This window comes from Myotis daubentonii, chromosome X (assembly GCF_963259705.1).
Source record: "Myotis daubentonii chromosome X, mMyoDau2.1, whole genome shotgun sequence".
Lineage (NCBI taxonomy): Eukaryota > Metazoa > Chordata > Mammalia > Chiroptera > Vespertilionidae > Myotis > Myotis daubentonii.
The window spans coordinates 91,365,833-91,389,739 of NC_081861.1; the positions used below are offsets into that span (position 1 = coordinate 91,365,833).

General features: G+C 45.3%; 1 protein-coding gene and 1 long non-coding RNA gene across 2 annotated transcripts in view; both read right to left on the reverse strand.

The window, feature by feature from the left end:
• Positions 1-666: 666 nt before the first annotated feature.
• Positions 667-23,907, reverse strand: part of NALF2 (NALCN channel auxiliary factor 2) — a 34,629-nt gene continuing 11,388 nt past the window's right edge. Inside the window, exons 2-3 of the mRNA XM_059679636.1 lie at positions 4,169-4,340; positions 667-3,752 (exon numbers count right to left, since the gene is read on the reverse strand). Of these exons, the coding sequence (XP_059535619.1) occupies positions 3,367-3,752; positions 4,169-4,340 (558 nt within the window). The 3' untranslated portion in view covers positions 667-3,366. The remainder of the gene's footprint in view (positions 3,753-4,168; positions 4,341-23,907) is intronic.
• On the reverse strand, positions 17,991-19,822 carry LOC132224441 (uncharacterized). Its single transcript, XR_009450681.1, has 3 exons — positions 19,439-19,822; positions 18,462-18,695; positions 17,991-18,178 (listed from the first exon to the last, which is right to left on the reverse strand). It is a non-coding gene; the product is annotated as an uncharacterized LOC132224441 (long non-coding RNA).

Sequence of the window (23,907 nt, forward strand, 5' to 3'; positions counted from 1 at the left end):
GAGGACACCAGTTTCCTCTGAACTCATGCTCTCCTTTTCCCTGTTTATGTGAAGAGGTAGTTGTGGAGGGTTCTGCCTGCTGCTCTTCCATCAGTTCTTCCTGAGCCCCTTTCACTCCTGTGGTGGGAGGATGGGCCTGGTGAAGCAGTATAGGAGATGAAGCTGGAAGACTAGAACCAAAGGCTGAAACAAATGTACAAAACTGCTCATCCCCAGGCTATTTGGGGCCTGCAGATGTGTTTAGTCCCCTCAGAGGTTTGTTTGTTTTTGACTCAAACCAACATTTAGAAATTAGAAAGCTTCACGTAAAAACCCTGAGTCCTGATTTCCCCTAAAGAATGAGATCTGGCAACATTGAACCCACATTCCCAAAGACAACCTTGGGCTTCGGCTGCCCCTGTAGCCGGCAGTGCCCTTTATTCATCACCACTCACAATGCTGGGGTCTGCACTTCACCCCTTCCCACCTGATCCCGGCAGGAGGTTGAGTTTGTGATTCATTGTCTATAATGGCCTACTACAGAGTTTGCCACCCCTTGGCCCCCAACTTGAGCCATCAAGGAGCCAGGTACAGTGTCAGCATCCTCTTGTCCCACCTCCTCCCCAAGCCATAGACTTTTCCCTCTGGTAGCACTTGATTTCACAGAACACAACCATGAAGGAAGAGTTATCATCAAGTCTTACAATTTATTTCTTTATGGGGTTAAACAAGAGCAGAAAGGCCTCTGCTCCACAATGCAACAAAACAGAAAGCAGTACACATACAGAGACTCTCACCGAAACACAGAGGCGGGGAAAGGGGGACAACTGAATCAGCCAGGTAAGGGAGGAAGGAACAGGGGACTACTAGGAATCCAGCTTGGAGACTCAGTCATAGAAACTAGTGCAAGAAAGTCCTACTCATGAAGCACAGTGTAGAAAATGGCGTAAGAAAGCTGTCCAGCTCTGCTGCCTGTGATGGAGGGCAGGGCAGCTTGAGGAGTAGTGTAAGATCTGGGTGGTGGGGTGGATAGGGACAATCAAATGACTTTGAGGTGGAGTGAGGTGCCCCTTTCCCCTGCCACCGGGCAAGGCCCTGGGCTAGTCTGAGCCAGGGGTCTCCTGGGCACTTGGTGAGGGGGAAGAGAGGATGGGAGTCTCCAAGGATCCATTCCCTAGGGCCCTTAGGTCCCCCTTTACTTCCCAGTCCCCTTTTCCCCTCCTGAGGATGCAGGAGTTAGAAGGCAGTACCTAGGGTCTCTCATGTCTACATAAGCATCTCTGGAAAGGAGCCAGCACCTCTTTCCCTCCCCAGCTGAAAAGAGCACTCTAGGGATGGGGTATGTGGCTAGGCCCAAAGTGCTGAGGGCCAAACAGGGGAGTGTGTGGGCAGGGCATATGGGTGGAGGAAGGGGGCATGCTGTGAGAAATGAGAAAACTGGCAGGGAAGGACTCCCCACTCTCATGAAGTCTATTTGGGACACAACTGAGGCCCTTGAATGATTCCTTCTCTACAAGGGAAGTCTCCCATTTATCCCCCAGCCAATCAATTTCAGCTGTCCTCTCTCGATTCCCTTCTTGGTTTTACCTAATGTGGCTCCACGGCTACCCATCCCCTTAATTCACTGGCATCACATCCTAGGACACAGATTCTTCTGGCACCAAAGCCGCTTGGCCTGTTCCAGAACAGTTCTGGCTTCCTATTGGCTTTGAGATGTCCAGGCAATGTGGTCTCCCACTCCCAAGAGATCAGCACAAGGCTAATGGCTCCCAAAGGGCTCTTGATGACTCTTCTCTCACTCTGCCCTCTAACCTGGCTAAATAGTTCAAGTCTGTCAGCCAACAGATGACAGCACATTCTCTTTATTCAGTGGGTCCTTTTTGCCAGTTTCTGGATGTTCTCCAGCAAGGAGTAAGGGTGGCTGGATCAGCGGACCAGGTACAGGGTGAGGAGGAGTCTGGTTGTTTCACTATTGGAGTAGTGTATCATGGGGTCAGAGATGGGAAGAGATGAATACTCTTTGGTAGGCTGGGGATGGGGACAGGGTAGGGATGGGGGGTGGGGACTCATCTCTGGAAAGCCCTGGGGCAATGCCACCAGATTCTCCATCATGGAGGTCTGGGCTAGGGCAAGATGGGGGAGTATGGGGATCCAGGCCAGGTCTGACCTACTTGGGCTTAAGTCCCTCCTCCCTATGGAGATCAGAAATGGAAATGTCTTTGTCCTCAAGGCTAAGATCTCCAGGGCAAGAGCGGCCCTTGGGAGTATGTGCACCTTCTGTAAGATATGGCCCTCCAGACAGCGGCAGTCTGACCATATGACCTCAGCCTTCTGTTTCAAGGCCCAGCAACCCATTTCCTGCACTTTCCCCCAACAGGGCTCCTTATACATCATTTTTTGATTTTGGGAGCTGTCTTTGAGCCTGCCTCAACACTGATCATCCACCTCCCCAAAGCCTGGTAGCAATAGCCCATTTAGCCATCTCTCTAAGCCAGTGGTTCTCAACCTTCTGGCCCTTTAAATACAGTTCTTCATGTTGTGACCCAACCATAAAATTATTTTCGTTGCTACTTCATAACTGTAATGTTGCTACTGTTAAGAATCGTAATGTAAATATCTGATATGCAGGATGGTCTTAGGCAACCCAGTGAAAGGGTTGTTTGACCGCCAAAGCGGTCATGACCCACAGGTTGAGAACCGCTGCTCTAAGCCCTCTGCCTACAACTCTCCTCTCCCTCTTTCCTATCTCTACTCTCTCACCATTCATTCTGCATCCCATTCCTACCCCTCATTGCCTAGGGTGGTGGGGCAGTTAACTGGAGTCCTGACCCAGCTGTGACTGTGCGCACCTCATCCCCCAGCCTGGCACTTCCCTACTGTGGTCTCATGTGGGCCAAGGTGAACTGGAGGAGGGCCACTGCACCGTCCGTGTTGGGGTATGGGCAGAAGGGAATTAAGGATCTTGGCAACAAAAGGAATGTGAAGGGGGGAAAGAACTGCTCCTTTCTGGGCCCCCCAACATTCCCTGCAGGGCCAATGCCGGGATAGCAGCCTCTTTCCCTGGGGTGAGGGTCCTCAGCAGGGGTGGACAATGCCAGCCCCCACTCTACCCCTTTTTGTTTGCTAAGCCCCATAAATGGGGGCCTAGGATGGGGCGCCTGCTGCTCTTGCCTTCTCCTGGATGAGTTTTGCAGCTCCCTGGGGCCCTCTGGCCATTCTGCTGGGGCTGCTTTTGGAGTGGGAGTAGGTTGGGGACCATGTGTAGTCCCTCATTTCCCCCCCCAACCTGGTCCTATATCTCCCATGGGAGGAGCCCCCTCCCGCTGCCCCTGGGGGAGCTGGAACTGATGTCAGTGTGTGGTGGAGGTCTGTCTTCCCTCCCTGCTGTCACTCTTCCAGAGTCAGGCCCTCATCTAGGGCAGGCAGTGCCTCCAGCCCCAGTCCCCCACCACTCTGGTTGCTGGAGAAGGACACCATGGTATGGAGGAGCATGAGAACAAGGACATAGAGCCGGATCCTGCTGGGGCTGAGGCGGGAGCCCCCAGAGACCGGCAGCAGGGAGGGCTTGTGGCTGATACGGCCTGGGGGGTCATGGCGGGGATGGTAGTGGCGGTACTGTTTGTGGTAGTGGTGGAAATAGGAGTGGTGGAATTGCTGGTGGTGGGTTTTGGGGGCCTCAGACTCCTTGAACTTCTTCTTTTCCGACTCACAGGAGACCCACTGCACGTCACAGCACTTGCTTTCCAGCTGCTTTGGCGAAGTATCCAGCAACCCTGCCAATGGATAAGGAAGGTGTGGTGGGGTGCTCAGGGGGCTCAGGCTTAGGCCTTTCCTAGAGATGAGCTTTTCAAAGCTGGGACTGACTGCTCAGGTAGCCGTGCCCAAGACTCCTTTCCCCCTGCCCCTTACCACTTTCCTTTTCTGGAGTCTTCTCTCCCAGGGACTCCAGATCATTTCTCTGGGATAGCTCCCTGGATGGGCATGATTTGGATAGAGAGGACCACTCTACTCTCTGCCCCTATTCCACTTGCCCTTATCCCAACCAACTTGGGGACCTCATTGCCCGCTCCTCCAGCCACTTACCTTCTTCTAATCTGACTTCCCTGGTGTCCTCCCTGCTACCACACCCCGGACCTGGTGCTGCCCTGGGCTCTGGCCTCCTCCCTCCTCCCCAGTGCCCTGCCTTTACCTGTACAGATAAAACCAGGGAGCCCTCCGTACACCATTTCTTCATTGTCAGGGAGTATAAAGGGGCACCGGGTCTGCACCTCCAGGCAGTACTGCTTGCAGGGCACCCAGCGCTGGCATTCCTGCTGGGTCACGCTGAAGTATTCTGAGCACAGCCAGGCCTTGTAGACAGCCTGTGGGGAAAGTAAAGAGCATCAGCCCAGGAGTCAGCCCCTTCCCACCTCAGACAAAAGGGATGAGGAGGGTGTACTTGTACTCTGGGGAGGGGATGTATGTGCTCACCAACCCAACCCCAGGATCCAGGAGAAGAAGAAGGGTTTGGGTCAAGACCACTACATCCTACCCTAAGGTCTCCCATCTCATAGCCAGGACTCCTGAGTCCCTGAGTCTGCAATAATCCAAGACTTAGAATTTTTTCATTGGTAAAATCACAAAATGACTCCAATGCCTGAACTGGAATGGGCCTTACCAATCATCCCATCCAACCCTACCATTTTACAGTTGGTCCAAAGAGGTGTCCTGACTTGTCTGAGGTCACCCATAATGGGGTCAATTTGAGTTATATTCAATTCAGCAAACATTTATTTGGCTGTTGATGGTTAACTTTCAAGAAAGAGATATAATAATCCTTGCTCTACCTCATTAGGGTGTTATGTGGATCAAATAATATGACACAGCCCAGCTGTATGGCTCAGTGGTTGAGCATTGACTCATGAACCAGAAAGTCATGATTCCTAGTCAAGGCACATGCCTAGATTGAGGGTTCCATCCCCAGTAGGGGGTGTGCAGGAGGTAGCTGATCAAAGATTCTCTCTCATCATTGATGTTTCTCTCCCTCCCTCTCCCTTCCTCTCTCTCTGAAATCAATAAAAATATATTAAAAAAACAATATAACTCATGAAAATGTTTGGTAAGTTCTAAAGTGCAATACAAATGTGAGGGGTTATTTTTTATTTTGTGAGGGGTTATTTTTAATAAAAACAGGAATCTGCCTTACCAGGCATTACATGTGCCTTCAAGCTCTATTTAATCCATGCTAAACCCTGGTGTAGGGCAGACACCATGCTTCATTTGGAAACTTTGCTTTGCAGTTTCACTTCATGGGTATATTTCCTGTCCCTTATCTAGCCCACTCCTATCAGGTGCTGGATCTTAGCCAAGAAAGGTTCCCTGCTCTATACTCTTTGGCTATCATCAAGCCTAAAGTTTCTCAACAGTGACACTACTGACAGTTTAGCTGGGATAATTCTTTGTAGTAAGGACTGTTTTGTGCATTGTAGGATATTGAGTAGCTTCCTTTGCCTTTATCTACTAGTTGCCAGTTGCACCACCCAACTGTAATGACCAAAAAATATCTCCTGCCAAATGTCCCCTGAAGGGGGTGGGGGGCAGTGGCAAAATCATCTCCCATTGATAATCACTGATCTGCTCCTTGCTACTGAAAGTGTGGACCCAGGCCAGCAGCAATACTATCACCTATCTAGAAACTTGTGAGAAGTGCAGAATCCCTGGTTCTTCCCTAGACCCAAGTCAGCATCTGCAACTCAAGCTTAGGGTTACAGTCTTGCCCACACTCAGTCCTCATCTCTTCAGCACCTTCTCACAGCAATGGTTGCTTCTCACAGCAATGGTTCTCAGAGAGAATCCCTGGGGCACCTGTTAATATGCAACTGGCCCCTCCAATTAACCTTCAAAAGGACTGAGGTGGGTTCAGGGATCTGCATTTTGATAAGGATCTAGGTCAGTGATGGGGAACCTTTTGAGCTCGGCATGTCAGCATTTTGAAAAACCTTAACTCTTGTGCCTTGTCACATATAGAAATTTTTTGATATTTGCAACCATAGTAAAACAAAGACTTATATTTTTGATATTTATTTTATATATTTAAATGCAATTTAACAAAGAAAAATCAACCAAAAAATGAGTTCGCGTGTCACCTCTGACACGCGTGTCAAAGGTTCGCCATCACTGATCTAGGTTATTCTACTGCCTAAGGCCTTTCACTCACACTCTGAACAACATGGTCAGAGCTTCTCACACCGGATTTCAAACATTTACACTAAAATACAAATAATTCCACTGTGAACATGGACTCTGGCAATGTAATTTCACATTGGTCTTTTCCAAAGCCATCAGTGATGGGTAGTAGTGGGTTATGGTGCAAATCAACCCCGTGAAGAACAAAGCATTGCTTGGGACTTTGATATTTCACCGGCATCTGAAATTTAACATGCTCTAAATCTTAAAATGAAATTCTCTATTTTCTTTTTCATTCCAAATCTCTCTCACCCCAAAGTCTTGGCCATTTCAGGTAAGTACCACAACCATCTACCCGGATGTCCAAGCTGGAAACCTAGGTGTAAGCCTTCATTCTTCTTTCCCTGAGTCCCCACATGCAGTCTATCCTCTTGAACAGCTTTATGAAGGCCACTGTCATTTGTCACTTGGATGACAGTTTCCTATCTGGCCTTCCTGCCTCTACTCTTGGTCTTTCCAATCCACTGTTCACACAGGATTAAGAGTGATCTCAAAATGTCATTGCATCATGTTACTCCCTTGCTTCAACTCTTCAAAGCATCCTATATAATCCTATATAATAAGAGAGAAATATGCTAATTAGCCAGGACGCCCTCACGGATAATGTCTGGCAGGAGCAGGTGGGTGTGGCTGCATGCCACAAGAGGCCGGGCTCCTGAGGCTGCATCATATAAAATAAAATGCGTTTACATGCCTGAAGACGACAGGGTTCAAGGAGGAAGGGCTCCAGTTTCGTTTTCTCACACCCAGCTAGGAGGACTCCCTGGGGCGGCTCTCCCCTTGGAACCCTGAGCAGGACAGGTGCTCCGCTCCGCCTGGAAGCCCTGAAGGGAGGCGAAGCAAAGTGCTTTCCCTCCAGGACCCCACTCTCCCTGGGAGTCTGGCACGGAGGGCGCTCTCCCTGGGAACCTGGAAATCTGACTCCCAGGGCGACTGCACAGCAGCCAGGCCTGGCGAGCCACAGAGAGGGCGACCTACCTGGAGGCCACGCAGCTGCCATAGTTGAAGTCGCCCTCGATGGAGGAGCGGGGGTAGCTGGGATCAGAGTCAGCCATGTCAGCAATGGAACCCCAACTCCCTGCCGAAGACTAGAGCACACGGACCTCAATGGTCCTCAGTCACTTCCTGAGCAGCAGTCAGCCTGGACTGGGGATCAAACCCAAAACCTAAGTAGGTGCCCTGACAGAATGGAACCCCAAACCTTTGCTGTGGCAGAGGAGCTCCAGCCCACAGCAGGGGCTAGGGCAACCAGAGGGGTTTTGTTGAGGGGCCCTGATAGGCAGTGCACAGCGCAGTGGATTAGATCATCCTCCTGATACAGCAAGGTTGTGGGTTGGATCCCTGGTCAGGGCACAGACAAGAAGCAACCAAAGAGAGCATAATAAGTGGAACAACACACTGGTGTTTCTCTTGCTCCTTTCCTCTCTCTAAAATAATCAATCAATAAAAATTAAAATAAAAAATAAACCCTCTTGTATGCATGCATATAAGCCTAACCAATGAACACAGACAACAGGGGGGTGAGGGCATAAGTGGAGGGGTTGGGAGTAATAAGGGGATAAGGACACATATGTAATATCTTAATCAATAAAGAAATTAAAAAAATAAAAAAGACAAAAAATTAAAACAAAATAAACCCTCTGGCCCTAACTAGTTTGGCTCAGTGGATAGAGCATAGGTTGTGGACTGAAGGGTCCCAGGTTTGATTCCGGTCAAGGGCATGTACCTTGGTTGCGGGCACATCCCCAGTGGGGGGGGGGGGGGTGCAGGAGGCAGCTGATAGATGTTTCTCTCTCATCGATGTTTCTCTCTATCCCTCTCCCTTCCTTTCTGTAAAAAATAAATAAAATATATTAACAAAATAAAGTAAAAATAAACCCTCTGGCTTGCAGAGTTGCTAAAACAGTTAGAAAGTGAAGTCCCATCCCTTTCCGTTCATTCAACAAGTACTTCATATGCTCCTTCAATAATCACACTGGGAATGGGTGTTTGTTTGTTTGTTTGTTTTGGTTAATCCTCACCTGAGGACATTTTTGTATTGATTTTATTTATTTATTTATTTATTTATTTATTTATTTATTTATTTATTTAACAGAGAGTGGAAGGGAGGGAGAAAGAAACTAATGTGAGAGACATCAATTGGTTGCCTCTTGCTGAATCCCTGACCAGGGCCCTGGATTAAGCCTCCAACCCAGGTACGTGCTCTTGATCGGAATCCAACCCAGTACCCTTTAGTCTGCCTGCAGAAGCGAACCAAACCAGCATTTTTTTTTTCTTTTTAAGTCCTCCTCTAAGGATATGTCCTTTTCATTGATTCTAGAGAGAGAGGAAGGGAGAGGGGAAGAGAAAGAGAAACATCAATCAGTTGCCCAAGCAATCTGACAGGGATGGAACCCACAACCTGTGTATGTGCCCTCACCTGGAATCGAACTCATGACCCTTTGGTGTGTGGAAGGACACTCTAACTACTGATCCACACTGACCAGGGGCTGGAGGTACATTAAAAAAACTTTTTTTCAGATCTTCCCTGGCAAGGTGGCTCAATTGGTTGGAGTCTCAACCTGTACACCAAAGGATTTCTTGTTGGATTCTAGGTTAGGGCACATACTTAGGTTTAGGTTGGATCCCGCTGGGTCAGCAGGTACAGAGGCAGCCTACTGATATTTCTCTGTCACATGGATGTTTCTCTCTCTAAAAATCAATCTTAAAAACATCCTCAGTTGAGAATTAAATATATGTGTGTGTGTGTGTGTGTATAACACACACACACACACACACACACACACACACACACATACACACACACTAGAGGCCCGGTGCACAAAAATTTGTGCACTCAGGGGTGGGTCCCTCAGCCTGGCCTGTGCCCTCTCACACGCAGTCTGGGACCCCTCGGGGGATGTCCACCTGCTGGCTTAGGCCCGCTCCCCCAGGGGATTGGGCCTAAGCTGACAGTCAGACATCCCTTTGGCAGCCCGGGATCCCTTGGGGGATGTCCACTTGCCAGCAGGGACCAGGCCTAAGCTGCAGTTGGACATCCTTAGAGCTGCTGGGGAGGCGGGAGAAGCTCCCACCATCATTGCTGTGCTGGCAGCCATCAGCCTGGCTTGTGGCTGAGCAGAGCTCCCCCTGTGGAAGCGCACTGACCACCAGGGGGCAGCTCCTGCATTGAGCGTCTGCCCCCTGGTGGTCAGTGTGTGTCATAGTGACCAGTCATTCCCAGTTGTTCTGCTGATAGGGTCAATTTGCATATTACACTTTTATTATATGCCTGGTGCTGGCTGGTTTGCCCTGAAGGGTGTTCCGGATAAGGGTGGGGTCCCGCTGGAGTGCCTGGCCAGCCTGGATGAGGGGCTGAGGGCTGTTTTCAGGTTGGCCACACCCCCTTCAGGGACAGGGGTCCTGCTAGGGTGCCTGGCCAGCCTGGGTGAGGGGCTGATGGCTGTTTGCAGGCTGGCCAAGCCCCCAAGCAGAGACCCTCACCCCATGAGGGTGTGGCCATCCTGGGTGAGGGGCTGATGGCTGTTTTGCAGGCTGGCCACGGCCCCCAGCCACCCAAGCTCCCAGTGGAGGCTGGCTGGAAACAGGTATCTGGGATTTATTTATCTTCTATAATTGAAACTTTGTTGCCTTTAGCGGAGGTCACAGTGGGCCAGGGCAGGCAGGAAGCTTGGCTTCCTCCATAGCCAGGGCAACCAAGCCTCCTGCTTGCTCCAGCTCTGTGGCTGCCGGCCGCGATCTTGGTTGGGTTAATTTGCATATAGTCGCTCAGATTGGCTGGTGGGCGTGGCTTGGGGTGTTGCAAAGGTATGGTCAATTTGCATGTTTCTCTTTTATTAGATTAGCTATATTTATTTTAAAAAATTCAGATCTAAAATTTTATTTGGTTCTTTTTTAAATTTTATTTTTCATTTACAGTTCACATTCAATATCCTATCTTATATAATAAAACCCTAATATGCAAATCGACCAAATGGTAGATGACTGGTCACTATGAACTGCTCAACATAGGAGCTGCCCCCTGGTGGTCAGTGAACTCCCACAGGGGGAGTGCCACTCAGCCAGAAGCCGGGCTCATGGCTGGTGAGTGCAGCAGAGGTGGCAGGAACCTCCGCAGCAGCACTAAGGAGCAGTTAGCCAAGCAGTAGGGAGCAGCAAGCTGGTGGGCGGTAAGGAGAGAGGGGTCCTGGACTATAAAGAGGGCACAGGCTGGGCTGAGGGACCCTCGCCCCCACCCCCAGTGCACGAATTTCATGCACCGGGCCTCTAGTTTAGAATAATACTCAAACTTTTGACCACAGACCTCAAACCCCTGCAAAACTTGACCCCTCTGTCTCTCCAGCCTCATTTTCTACACCTCTCCCTTCAAGCTCATCATGCTCCACATGGAGAGATTTTCTTTTTCTTGAACATGACCTACTTCTTCCCAACTCAGGGCCTTGGCACATACTGTTTTCTTGGCCTGAAATGCTCTTCCCCCTGCTTTTGCCATAGCTAGGTCCTTCTCATTTTTCAGACCTCAGTTCAAATATCACCTCCTCAGAGGGGGTCTCCCTGACTAGTCTAGCTAGGATGCCCCCTCATCATTCTCCCTCTTTCTTAACTGTTCACCACAAGTATGACTTTGGCTTCATCCTTGTTTTGTTTTTTCTGTCAACCTTACTAAAATGTGAGATGCATGAAAACAGACATGGGTTTGTCATATTAACCATTGTGTACTTAGCAAAATATATGTAAAAAATGTCTGTTGATTGAATGAACAGGACAAGTAAATGAGGACAAGTCCCTACTCTCAGAGAAATTCCATTTTCATGGATAGACACATTTAACTTGAATCTCTGGCATATGATCCATACTATAGGAGAGGTTAAACGTTGGTTAAACATTGGAGGGAAGAAAATAGAAAAGTTGGTATTTTAGCTATTGAAAAAATTTTAAACATTTTTTAAAAGTATAAAAAAACAGAAAAGAAAAAGGATAGAAAGAAAAATATATTTCAGCCAGAGGACAATAGGACTCACAGTAGGATTTTAGATGGTTGGGTAGAGATAAGACAAAAGGGAATTTCAGGCAGAGGCAACAGCTTTAACAAAGCAATGGAGGTGAGTGAACACATGGTGTGCTAAAAGAACAGAGAATGATTTTGTATGAATGGAGTGAAAATGGTATCAATCTCCCGTGGATGGACATTTAAGTTATTACTAAGTGTTCACTATTATACTAAAGTATACTATACCAAAGTATATTATAGTAAACAGTGCTTCAGTGAATATCTTTGTACACATGTTTCTTGCATACCTGTGTTACATTTTATTTATATGAATGAACAGTGAAATTATTGGAATAAAAGATATTTACAAAGGAATGAGAAGGGTGTGAGAGGAAGGTGGAAAAGAATAGCTGGATGTAAGAGGCAGGGAAAGAGAGAGCTGGAGGTTCAGAGATGGGGACCAGGGGTAGGAGAGAGGGCCAGTGGGGTAAGGGAGTACAAGGATGTGTAAGAAAGAGAGAATAGGAAAGAGTATGGAATTTGAGGGTAAGAAATAGTGGTGATAACAGGGGTAGGAATAAACAGGGTTAAGGAGAAAGAACATGGGAATAAGAGATGGAGGGTGTACGGAAATAAAGAGGTACGGTGAGAGTGAAAGAAGATAAAGATAAGAAAGCAGAGGGTAAGAGGATGGGGTTAAGAGTGAGACTGTGAAGATGAGGGCCAAGAAAGAGAGAGTAAGAAAGATGGGGGTAAGAGTGAACAAGGGAAGAAAAATGGGTGAGGAAGATGGGAGTACAAGAAAGCAGGGGTAAGAGAGAAATACAAGAGCATAAGGAGACTAGGAGAAAGACATAAAAGTAAGGCAGGAAAGAAAAGAAAACCCCTAGAGTTAAGGGCCCCAGTACCTCAGAGACCCCTGCCACCTTTTGGGCCTGAGAGTGCCAAGATGAGGCTGTTTACACAGTCTCTGCCACAATCTCTACAGCATGGAACCAGAGTCCACCTCAAGCCTCACCCCAAACTCTGTGGAATCACCCCCTCTTCCACCAGAGGGGCTCAGAGACCCCTAAGGGATTCTCCCTCAGCTCTTCCAATTCAACATTTCTTCACCTAGGTGAGGAGGTTCCAGCCCTCCTCCCAGAAAACTGCAATTAGCCTAATGGCAAGCTGTGGTGGCTGGGCTCTCCCCTCATTTGCTAGGGGAAAGAGGGAGGAACGAAAAGTGAAATTATTGGAATAAAAGGTATTTACAAAGAAATGTAGGGAGAGAGGAAGGCGGGAGCAAGAGATGGATGGCTTGACGGTGGGAGTGTGACCTTTCTCCTTAATTAGACGACCCTCTATCAAACCCCACACCCCCAGCCAGAGTCACCATGGCAACAAGTAGGCGAGCAGATTGCCTGAGGAGGACACCAGGCTTGTGGGTGGTGAGGCAGGAACAGGCAAGGAGCTAATGAGGGGAATGGAAGAAGAAGATCAACAAGGGTCTGAGAGGTAATTCAATTCCTTGGTCCCACAGACAGCCATCTGAGGCCATTGCTGGCCCATCTGCTTCAAGGGTGGCCTGGGGTCCTTCTCAGATGAAAAATCTGGCTCTCAGTGCTACCACCTGGGCAGCCTCCTTAGTCTCTGCAGCCCTCTCCCCTAGATGGGCCTAAGTAGCTTGCCCTGTCTCATCAGTGTTAGGACTGAGCCACAGTGGGCTGGCTGACTTGTTTGCATAGGCACAGAGACCCTGGGCACTCATCCACAAGGATGGAGAAGAGCCAGGTTAGGAGAGCTGTGGTGCTTGTTGGAGTTGGGGCATGCAGGGAAAAGGAAATGTCTTAGAACCAGACAATAGGCAGTTGAGAGACCCACTGAGCCAATACTCGGGGCCAGAGGGTTGGATAATTTTTTTGCTTTCTAAGATGAAACTCTGGCTGCATATCAGAATCATTCAGACAGTCTTTTTAAAATGCTCCTGCTTGGCCCACATCACACTCCAGACCAACTAAGTCAGAATCCTTGTGGGTGGGGCCCACACATCTGTAGTTTCTCAAAACATCTGGGGTTATTTCAGTATGCAGAGAACTATCAGCTCAGCCCTAGTACCCCATTTTAGAGATGAGGAAACAAAGGCCTAGGAAAAGGGGGAGGACTTGTCTACAGTCATGTAAAATAATGGCAGAGGGAGAAAGTTGAAACCTGGTTTCTCCACTCCAACTCCAGAGTTCCTTCTACTGAGCAATCCTACCAGTGACTTTGAAGTTCAAACTCGGGGGGGCAGGACACAAGGGTATGTGTAGGTGGAAGAGTTAAAAACCAGGCCTGCCTGGATTTTCCAGCTCTTCCAACTCCAGCTGTGGCAGTGAAAGACTTCTTCATCAGGCCCTGTCCTCTGAGCTTACCCATCCTGGATCCTTGAGGTAGTGGCAGAGGATGGGAAGGGGTAGGAAGCCTTGGCTTGGCAGTGCCCTCCTTTCCCTATAGAACCCCTTTTCCCACTTCAGTCAGGCCACCGCTGGGCTCAATCAAGTTCTGGCTGCTACAGACAAGTTGCTATGGGAACTGAGATGGGAAGGAAGCAAGGAATAACTAGAGGGAACACCAATTAACCCAAAAAGGAAGCTGGAAAGGCTGTCCCACCACTCCTCCCAGTTGGGCTGTTAAGCCACTCTTGAAATGAGAGCAGGCAAGATGAAGGGGATCCCTACCCCTCTTGGGCTCTGTAGCTGCTAGTTTAGGGAGGAGCAGGGGACCTGGAGAGCCTCACCTTTCTGCTCCCTATCTCAAAGCCCTGGACAGGGCATTCTCATCCCTATCCTCCTCTGGAAAGAAGCGCCTGACTTCTGGCCCCCAGGGTGCTGCATGAATGCACACAAGTGCATGTGTATACACAGCCCAAAGCCAAGACTCAGGGCCAGAGGGTTTAGAAAGAGGCCATCCTGGACTTCTTGGTTTGGAGTCTGGAAAAGCCTGTAGAGAGGAGAGCGTCAGTTCTTGCCAACAAGGAAGTTGGAAGTTTCCTTCTTGGATTCCAACAAGCTCTCCTCCTTAAGGCCTGTTTCCCTATCCAAATCCTCCCTACAGACCTTCCCTTCACGGCTGCTTGCTTTCTTAATGCACCTCTGGGATCCTTGGCCAGGAGCTGCAGCTGCAGAGCCTGTGGAGGCAGAGCAGCAATCTGGGCTGGGCTTGGGAATGAAACTCACTGTCCACAGCACAGAAGTAACTACCCCACTCTCAGATTTTACCTAGGGGGAAACTGAGGCCCAGAAAAGCCAGGGCTGGAAGGGAGGTACTCTGATGATTAATCTGATGTCTCTTTGCACTGCATCCATCAGCACACCTAGAATTGTGCACCTACTCCTGATTCTGGACTTTCAAAGAGTTGAATCAGAACAGGGTAAAGTCAAAGTCAGTCTCTCCAATCCAGGGGAGATCATGGACATAACTCTGGTGACAGCAGTTCACTGGGATTCGCAGAGTCATTCTGGGATTAGAGGCATTACGAAGCAAATCCAGATGCATGACATGACTTTACTTAAGTGGCTATAAAAATAAGCAACAGCTTTCTGAGAATGAGCAGTCCTGAGTCAAAGTGATCTGGCCTGGTTTAGAGGAAAGGTGGGGAAGATGGCTTGAGAGGTAGGTGACAGCCTAGACCAAGTACAGTTCCAGAGAGCCCTAGTGCCTTCAAGCCCCTTAGGCCACCTGTTCAAAGGCCAGTGGCTGGGTGGGCCTGGCCTGGCCAGTGTCAGCCTGGTTAATGGAGAAGCAGTGTCCCTAACACAGGGGCAGCTCTTAAGGGGCCTAGATGATCCATATCAATCAGGTGAGCAGAGGAGGCAGGTCCATGAACACTCCAGAATGGAAGGGACTTAAGAGGCATCACTCCACTTCTCTATCTGCTTTTGGAATTTCCACTCCAACATCACCACAAAGCTCTATCCAGCTACTTATTGTGAACCTCTTGTCACAGTGCACTCAATGTCTCCTAGGGCAGCCCATACTTTCAGACAACTCTAGCAGTTAAATAAGTTCTTCCTCCTTCTGAGTTGAGAGAATGCCTCTGTGGCTTTACTCATGGCTCCTAATTCCTCTTCCAAGACCATACAGAATAGTTGGCTTCCTGTCCCCCATGCCAGCCCTGTAGATATTTATAAACTTATCTGAAAAATGTCTTCCCATCCATTTGTCCATGCAATGATCACTTTCTGAACATCTTCTGAGTACCTGACACTGTTCTTGGGAGCTATAGATCACAGAGATGAGTAAGACAAGATTACCATCTTCAAGGAGCAGGAGGGACAACCATGGAAGGCCATGCCCATATTATAATATGCTCTGGATGCTGAGGAAGAGCTGGGTTTCTCCCCTATAGGCAAGGGGAACCTTTAACAAGTTTTAAATAATTGCTTCTTAAAGATTGCTTACCACTTCTGTGACTAACTTTTCAGACTATATGGGGACTTTAGGCATCAAGATTGGTTGAGACCAGTTAGGAGACTATTACAACAATCTGAGGGAAAGGTGCTGGGGATCTCAATGAAGGCAGCAGCAGCAGAATTCAGAAATTGAGAGAAGGGGGTGGATAGAAGGAGAGATGTCAAGGAGGTATAATCAACATGATAACTTCTAGATGTGGGGAGTGAGGGAGAAAGAGGGGTCTGGGGTGACTACCAGGTTTCTGGCTTCAGTGGCAGGATGAATAGTAGTTTCATTCATTAAGGGTAGGAATCCAGGAAGAGGAATAGATTTAGGAGTGAAGAAGATGAATTCCGTTTTGGTCATGTTGACTTTGAAGCATATGTAGGTCAGCTAAGTAGAAATGCCAAGGAGGCCGTTGGACATACTGGTGTGAGCCAGAAGGAGGGTCTGAACTAGACCTCAAAATTTGGGAGTCATCAAGAATTAAGAGGTTAATCATTATGAACACAGTAGGGCTATACTTTCCCACACTCTTTGAAGTAGGCATGACAATGAAATGTGAATTGAAGTAACATGGATAACTCTTGGAAGAAGCTTTAAGAGCTGGTATATAACTGCTGCTGACTGTGTAAGCAGTGTTGAAATGAATCCTTTACTAGCCTGGGTCTCTTGGTGACTATCATGAGCACTGGTCCCTGCTGACGTGTTTTGGACATGTATTGTTAGCAAGCAATAACTGTTTGTTGTGTTAAGCCTCTGATATTTGGGAGTTGTTACCAGAGCATAAACTAGCCTTCCCCCTCCCTGCCCCAACTGATAAAGCAATAGTGAAGGCCAAGAAAGTTATGATATTGTCTAGGGATAGTGATCACAGTGAGAAATAGGATCAACAGTGAGTCCCTGGGAAACACTAACATTTAAGGGGCAGATGGAAGAAGGCAATCTGATGAAGATGGAGGAGTGGTTTAAGAGATTGGAAGAGAAACAGAAGAGAGTGACATTCTGTAAATTAGGGGAGGAGTTTCAAAGAATAGGGAATGGTCAACAGATAAGGACTTTGACAGTATCATGTTGGTAGTCTCACCATGGTGAGATCAGTTTCTGTGGAGCAGTGGGGACAGAAACCAGACTAGCCAATATAAAAGGGAGCATGAGGGAAGAAAAATGTATATAGCTAAATGTAGACTACTCTTCCAATAAGCCAAAGATTCCCAGTTTTTTTCTCAACTATTTCATGGAACATGGTTTCCAGTTCACTCTACACTGGTTGCCCACAGTCAGACGAGTTCCTATTTTCCTGTGTCCCTTGCAACTGTGTCCCCAGATAGAGTTTATCAACCCAGAGTCAAGTAGAATTATCAACCCTCCTGTCGACAGTACTGTTTTCTTCTGGTATTCATTTGAGATTGAGAGGGGAAGACCTCCCTAGAGAAGTGGTAGGCAAACTGCGGCTCGCAAGCCACATGCGGCTCTTTGGCCCCTTGAGTGTGGCTCTTCCTAAGCCTTAGGAGTACCCTAATTAAGTTAATAACAATGTACCTACCTATATAGTTTAAGTTTAAAAAATTTGGCTCTCAAAAGAAATTTCAATCGTTGTACTGTTGCTATTTGGCTCTGTTGACTAATGAGTTTGCCAACCACTGCCCTAGAGTATGGGATCAAAGACAGTTCGGTAAAAGTCCCTGCAAGAAGCCCAAGCCTTCTGATGAGATATCTGTATAAATTAAACATCCTTGAGACTGTAGGGTCCCTGAAGATAGGGATTGTACCTTATTTATCTGTGCATTGCCCTCAGCATTTCACACTGAACTGGGTCTAAAGAAGAGGTGTTTGCTATGTACTTGAAATCCAAGTACTTAAAAACCAAGCCTCTAGCATTGAGCCCACACTGGAGCAAGGTAAAGAGCTCCAAGAAAATGGTGGAAGTAATGGGTCATTTAATGTGTTTGCATGGATTTTGATAGCTCTGACGAAGACACTGGGGATGCACTAGCAAAACATCATGGGAAACAAAAAAAGAGGCAATTATTAACTCCAGAAAAACAAGATGACCAAGGAAGGAAATGTAATCACAGTATTCTACATGACTCAACTGCAAACAATACTTATAATCTTAATAATGTAAACATGGACTACTGTTAAAAAAAGAAATTGTGATACATCCATACTGGATGTCTAAGGGGAGGCGAAGTATGTGTGCACATATGATTCTGCTTGTAGTAAGACTGCTAAATCCTTTTAATAAAATAAAGTCAACAGATATTTAAAAAAATTAGCATTCCATTTTGAGTTGTTGAGGTAAATATCAGAAGTAACAGCTAAGAGATTTGGAAGTATTTAACTCTGAAGAGTGAGGCTCAGGGATGGAGCATAGGGCTTTTGTTTTAATTATAAGCACTGAGATCTATATTTATTATTTAAAAGATAGGTACAAGCTACAAGGATACACAGCTATCCCAAAAAATGTACACATACTTTGAATGATTATAAAGTCAGTGTTTATTAACATACAGTTCATTTTCAAAATTTACAGGAATCTACAGAATTAAAAACTTTTTTTTGTCAAGCCTGTTTTCTTTATATATATATATATATATATATATATATATATATATATATATATATATATATTTTATTGATTTTTTACAGAGAGGAAGGGAGAGGGATAGAGAGTTAGAAACATTGATGACAGAGAAACATCGATCAGCTGCCTCCTGCACACTCCCTACTGGGTATGTGCCTGCAACCAAGGTACATGTCCTTGACCGGAATCGAACCTGGGACCCTTGAGTCCGCAGGCTGACGCTCTATCCACTGAGCCAAACCGGTCAGGGCTCGCCTGTTTTCAAACTGATGACTATCTGGTCTAGGCACTGCTGATAACGCGAAACAATGGAATAAAAAACCTCAAGAATAATTTCGTTTGGTTTTTGGGAGCCCTCAATTCCTCGGCTGTTACCAGGTTTATGCCATAAACTTTATCTTTTATGTATCCTCATAAAAAAGTCTAGTGGCACTTTAGGATAAATTTTCTTTGTGGAAAGCTGGTAGCCTGGATTCACTAATTATTTCACATCAGTTAAATCTGAAAAGGAGTGAAAATTAAGTGAGTTATCAGCTGTTAAAGTGTGTATACATTTTTGGGGACACTCTATGTGTCATATATATTAGCACATATATATGCTAACAAGGATATATATAGGATAGATATACACATGTGTATATATGTATGTGTGTATACACACCCACATATACACACCCAGATATTTAAAACAGAAAAGCCAAGAAATAGGAGTACTGGTAGAAACATTGAGATAAATATCAAAATAAAAAGCTAAGAGAGTTTCAAATGTTTACTCTGAAGAGTGATTATATATATGTAGCTTATACATATCTTTTAAAATCATGAAAATATATCACTCTGATAAAATAAAAATATGAACTGTTTAACAGCCATGTACCTCAAAAACAATAAAAAAAATCCCTAAATCCCTAAGACTTGACCTGACCAATCTCACCAGACTCAGCTCCAAAACCCTAAAGCCCCATGTCCTGTACTGCCTGCCCAGTGCTGGATCAGTGCTCCATCACCACTCTCTGGACCACAGGCTTGGGCCAGGAAGCTTAACACACCAAGAGAATGAATGAGTGGTCCAATATCCAAAGAAAGGAAGTAATATGAGGGAAGAGGAGCTTTGGGGGTGTCTGTCCAATGGCTGTGTAGGCCACCACAGGAATGGTGCCTGTGTGACAGTGACAACCATCATTTCCTTTGAGCTGCACACAGATGTGCCTGGCATAAAATCCCAATGCCCATTCCAGGCATACCTGTCTGCCATGCATTGTGCATTGCTAGTCCTGAATCAAGTTCCTGGAAGCAATCTCCAGTCTTCTGCAGGGATCATCATAAAATAAGCTTCCTCTCTTTGCCTTACCACCTTACTCAAATGCGGTGCCTTGCTAGACAGATGAGAGGCTGGGGAGAGTAGAGACCTGATAACAGGACCTGTCAGCTGTGCTTGTCTCTAGGGGTTATGTAAATCAGGGGGGTAGGTAAATCAGTGGGGTAGGTAAGTCAAGGGGGTAGGTAAATCAAGGCGTTGGCCCACCTAAGCATATGTTTGTACCCTCACTCACTAGATTCTAGTGACTAGAATCTCTCCAGTTGCCTTCTGGCTCCTGACCTCTGACCCCCACATCAAATACTTCACCCCCTGCTCCCAAATTACCTTTCCTTTTTCCTAAGCAGTCCACTCCAGTGTTGTCAATCTCAATTGGGTATTAAGCAGTCATTTGGATTAAAAGATCTAATTAAGGTGAGAATAACAGGTACCATTTATTAAGTGCTTACTATATGCTAGACTTTGTTCTAAGCAACTGACATTTATTAACTCATTGAATCCTCACAACCACTCCCTGGGGTGGAGACATATTTACAGGTGAGAACAGGAATAAAGTTTAAGTAAACTTGCCCAAGGCCACACAGCCAATAATAATAAAGGTGGCTACTATTTCTTTGTGTGTGTGTGTTTTTAATTGATATTTTAGAGAGAGGGGAAGGGAGAGAGATAGAAACATCAATGATGTGAGAGAATCATGGATTGGCTGCCTCCTGTATGCTCCCACTGGGGTTGAGCCCGCAACCCAGGCATGTGCCCTGACCAGGAATCTAACCGTGACCTCCTGGTTCATGGGTCAACGCTCAACCATTGAGCTACACTGACTAGGCACTACTATTTCTTGAGCACTTTGATTTCAGACACTGTGATCTTAAGAGATCAGCATGTCGGGGAAACTGAAGATATATGTAAAACTTTAGACAATAATAAAAAAAGAGATCAGCATGTTGTATTTAAGCTTTGTAAATGGCCCTATTTCTTAGTTTTGAATACAGAGAAAGGAAGTTTTCAAGAGAGATAAAAGAATATATTCAAGGTGTCAACAACTATTTTATGGAGAAAACATATTTCAAACTGGAATTTGAAGCCAGGTTTACCTGGACTTCAATTGCCTAAGCTCTTATATGCCATATTGCTCCTCGGATGGTTCCTTTAATTTCACTATCACCATGGAAGTAATTAGCTTGTTATACAAACAAATCATTTTGATGGAATTTCAAGTCAAGTTAGGGAGAAATTTCTAGGACTGGATGGGAGGGTACTTTTCTAAAATCAGTATATTCAGCCCATTCCCTGTATGAGTAATGGTGTCTTTGTAAAGGTGTGTTTGTTGGGGGGAGAACATTTGGGTAGTAGGGAATACAAATGATCATTTCCTCCATCAAAGCACTCCCTTCCCTCCTTCCTCTAAACACATACACACACACACACACACCTGGGAGATAGAGATGTTTAAAGGAGGCAACTGCTGCTTTGTTTCTTCCAAACCCACCAGCTTCCTACTCAGAGCCCCGGGCTCATTATTCCTGCTATCATCTTTGGCAACTGGTGAAGGGAGGGCAGCTGTCTCCTTGTGAAAAGATCTTCTTGCCTTTGAAAGTGAGTTCTCCTGTTTTAGGTCCTATCATTTAGGGTCTTCTGAAACTGCCTTGCCTTGGAACTCTAATGCCAGAGTCTGTTTGTTCAGAAAGGTCTTAGGGCAGCTGCATACTCTACCTAATTGTTCCTTCTTCCCAGCCTGTCCCATAAATATTCTTCACTGCAAATCTTTTACTCCAGTTAAGATGGAGAGTTAGCCAGAGCTGGGCTCTGCCACTAACTAGCTGGGCCTGCCACCAACTAGCTGTGTGGTCCTGGACAAATCACCAATAAAGAGGCAGGTACTCAGCCACTAATTTGCTGTGTAGCTGGAAGAAAAATACTTTCTCTATCTGGGGCTCAATTTGGAATCAAAATGATGATCCCTAGGGGGGCAGCATGTATGGGTAGAAGACAGGATCAAACATTTTAAAACTCAAACAGTCCAGTAGGCAAATTTTGAATCTGCTCTTACTGGTTATGAAACCTCAAGCAAGTTACCTAAATTCCCTGATCTACACTTTCTTTATCTGTAGAATGGAGATAATAAAAGCACCTATCCTTACCTTTCTGTAAATGATGCCTGTAAAGCAACTAGCACAAGGCTTTACCTATAGTATAATTACTCTGACACAGATTGGGTAGTACCATTGCTTTCTGGCAATCAAATCCCTAGATTTGACCTTGATTCAATCCCAGCTCCAAGTCTTACTAGCTGAATGATTTTAGGCTAGTTATTTAACCTCTCTGATCCTGTCTTCCTATGTTATATGGAGAGAAATACATATGCACATCACAAGGCAGATGTAAGAATTAAGTGAGATAAAGTATGTAAAAAGTGGCTGGGATAGTTCCTTACCCCCTCCCCCTATTCCTTCCTTTCATCTCTATAACAAATAACAAATTAAAAAAAACCTACCACAAATGTGATCAGAAAAGGTTAAAACCATTAATACACATAAAAGAGTACATAGAAATCAATAAGAAAAACACAAGGCATGAACAGACAATTTATAAAACAGACAATAGAAATGGACTATAAGCAAGAAAAATGAATGTCTGACCCAAGGAATGCAAATTAAAAGCCAGCGCTATTCCATTTTCAACTCCAAATTAGTAAAACTTCAAAAATATGATAATGCTGAAAAAGAGTGGTAAATTAGTCTCACATTTTTGGCCAGGGTATAAACTAGAAATCCTTCTAGAAAGAAATTGGGTAAGAAAGCAATCTGTACGTCAAAAGCCTTAAAAAAAGGTTCTTACTCTGATTTTCTAAGACTAGTTCCAAATGTTCATCCTGCAGAATTAAAGTTTATGATCCCATTTGTATGCAAAACAAAGGAAAGGAAAAGGCATTTTGTGTGTAAATGTTTCTGTAGCTCTGAGAGAAGGGTTCCAAAATTTGTTAACATAAGTGACCTCAGGGTAGTGGGACTGTGAGGGAAGGGACTGGGAGGATTATTAATGTTTTCTTTATTAGCCTCTGTATTGTTATATCTGGTACAATGAGTATGCATTACTTTGTGATTTACGAAACTCAGCAAAGTAGAGAAATAAGAAAAAAAATAATTGAGATAGTATTATTTTAAAAAAGGAAACAGGTCTAAGATTTATGAACAAAAATATTCATCACAGAATCATTTATAATAGTAAAAGTTGGCAGTAAATATCTAACAACAGAGGACTATATTGCTATATATATATATATATATATATATATATATATATATATATATATGGCATTATATATTATATTCATGTGATGAAATATTGTACACTCATTAAGGATGATGTTTATGGCCCTGGCCAGGTGGCTCAGATGAGTGGAATGTCATCCATATACCAAAAGGTTGCAGGTTTGATTCCCAGTCAGGGCACTTACCTAGGTTATAGGTTCCATCCCGGGTTGGGGCATGTACAGGATCTCTCACATCGATGTTTCCGTTTCTCTCTCTCTCACTCAAATAAATAAAAACATATCCTCAGGTGAGGATTAAAAAAAAGAATGATGTTTACAAATATTTAATTACATGGAAATATACTCAGTATAATTTTAATATCATGTTAAAAAGACCAGAGTAAAAAACGATGTGATTTCAACTTGTAAAAACATATAGTCACACCTATTAGGATGGCTATTACAAAAAATGAAAAGTAACAAGTGTTGATGAGGATGTGGAGACATTGGAATCCTCTTGCATTGCCGTTAGAATGTATAATGATGGAGCCAATGTAGAAAACAGTGTTGTGGTCCCTCAAAGAGTTAAATACAGAATTACCATGTGATCTAGCAAGTCCACATCTAGGTATATACCCAAAAGAATTGAGAGCAGGGATTCAAACAAATATTTGTATACCAATGTTCATAACAACCTCATTCACAATAGAAAGAGGTGGAAGGAAATGAAAACATATGTCCACACAAAAACTTGTTCATGAATGTTCATGGCAGCTTTATTTTTAATTGCCCCAAAGTGGAAACAACCCAAGTGTCCATAGAGATGAATGGATAAACAAAATGTGGTATATCCAGACAATGTAATATTATTCAACCATAAAGAGGCATGAAGTACTAATTCATGCTATAAAATGGGGGCATCTTGAAAACGTGTTAAATGAAATAAGCCAGACATAAAAGGACAAATGCTGTATGATTCCACTTATATGAGGTACCTAGAGTGGTCAAATTCATAGAGAAAGAAAGTAGAATAGAGGCTATCAAGAACTGGGGGAAGAGAGGGAGGGATGTAATTGCTTAATGGGTAAACTAATAGAGTTTTTGATTAGGAGAATAAAAATGTTTTAGAAATGGATAGTGGT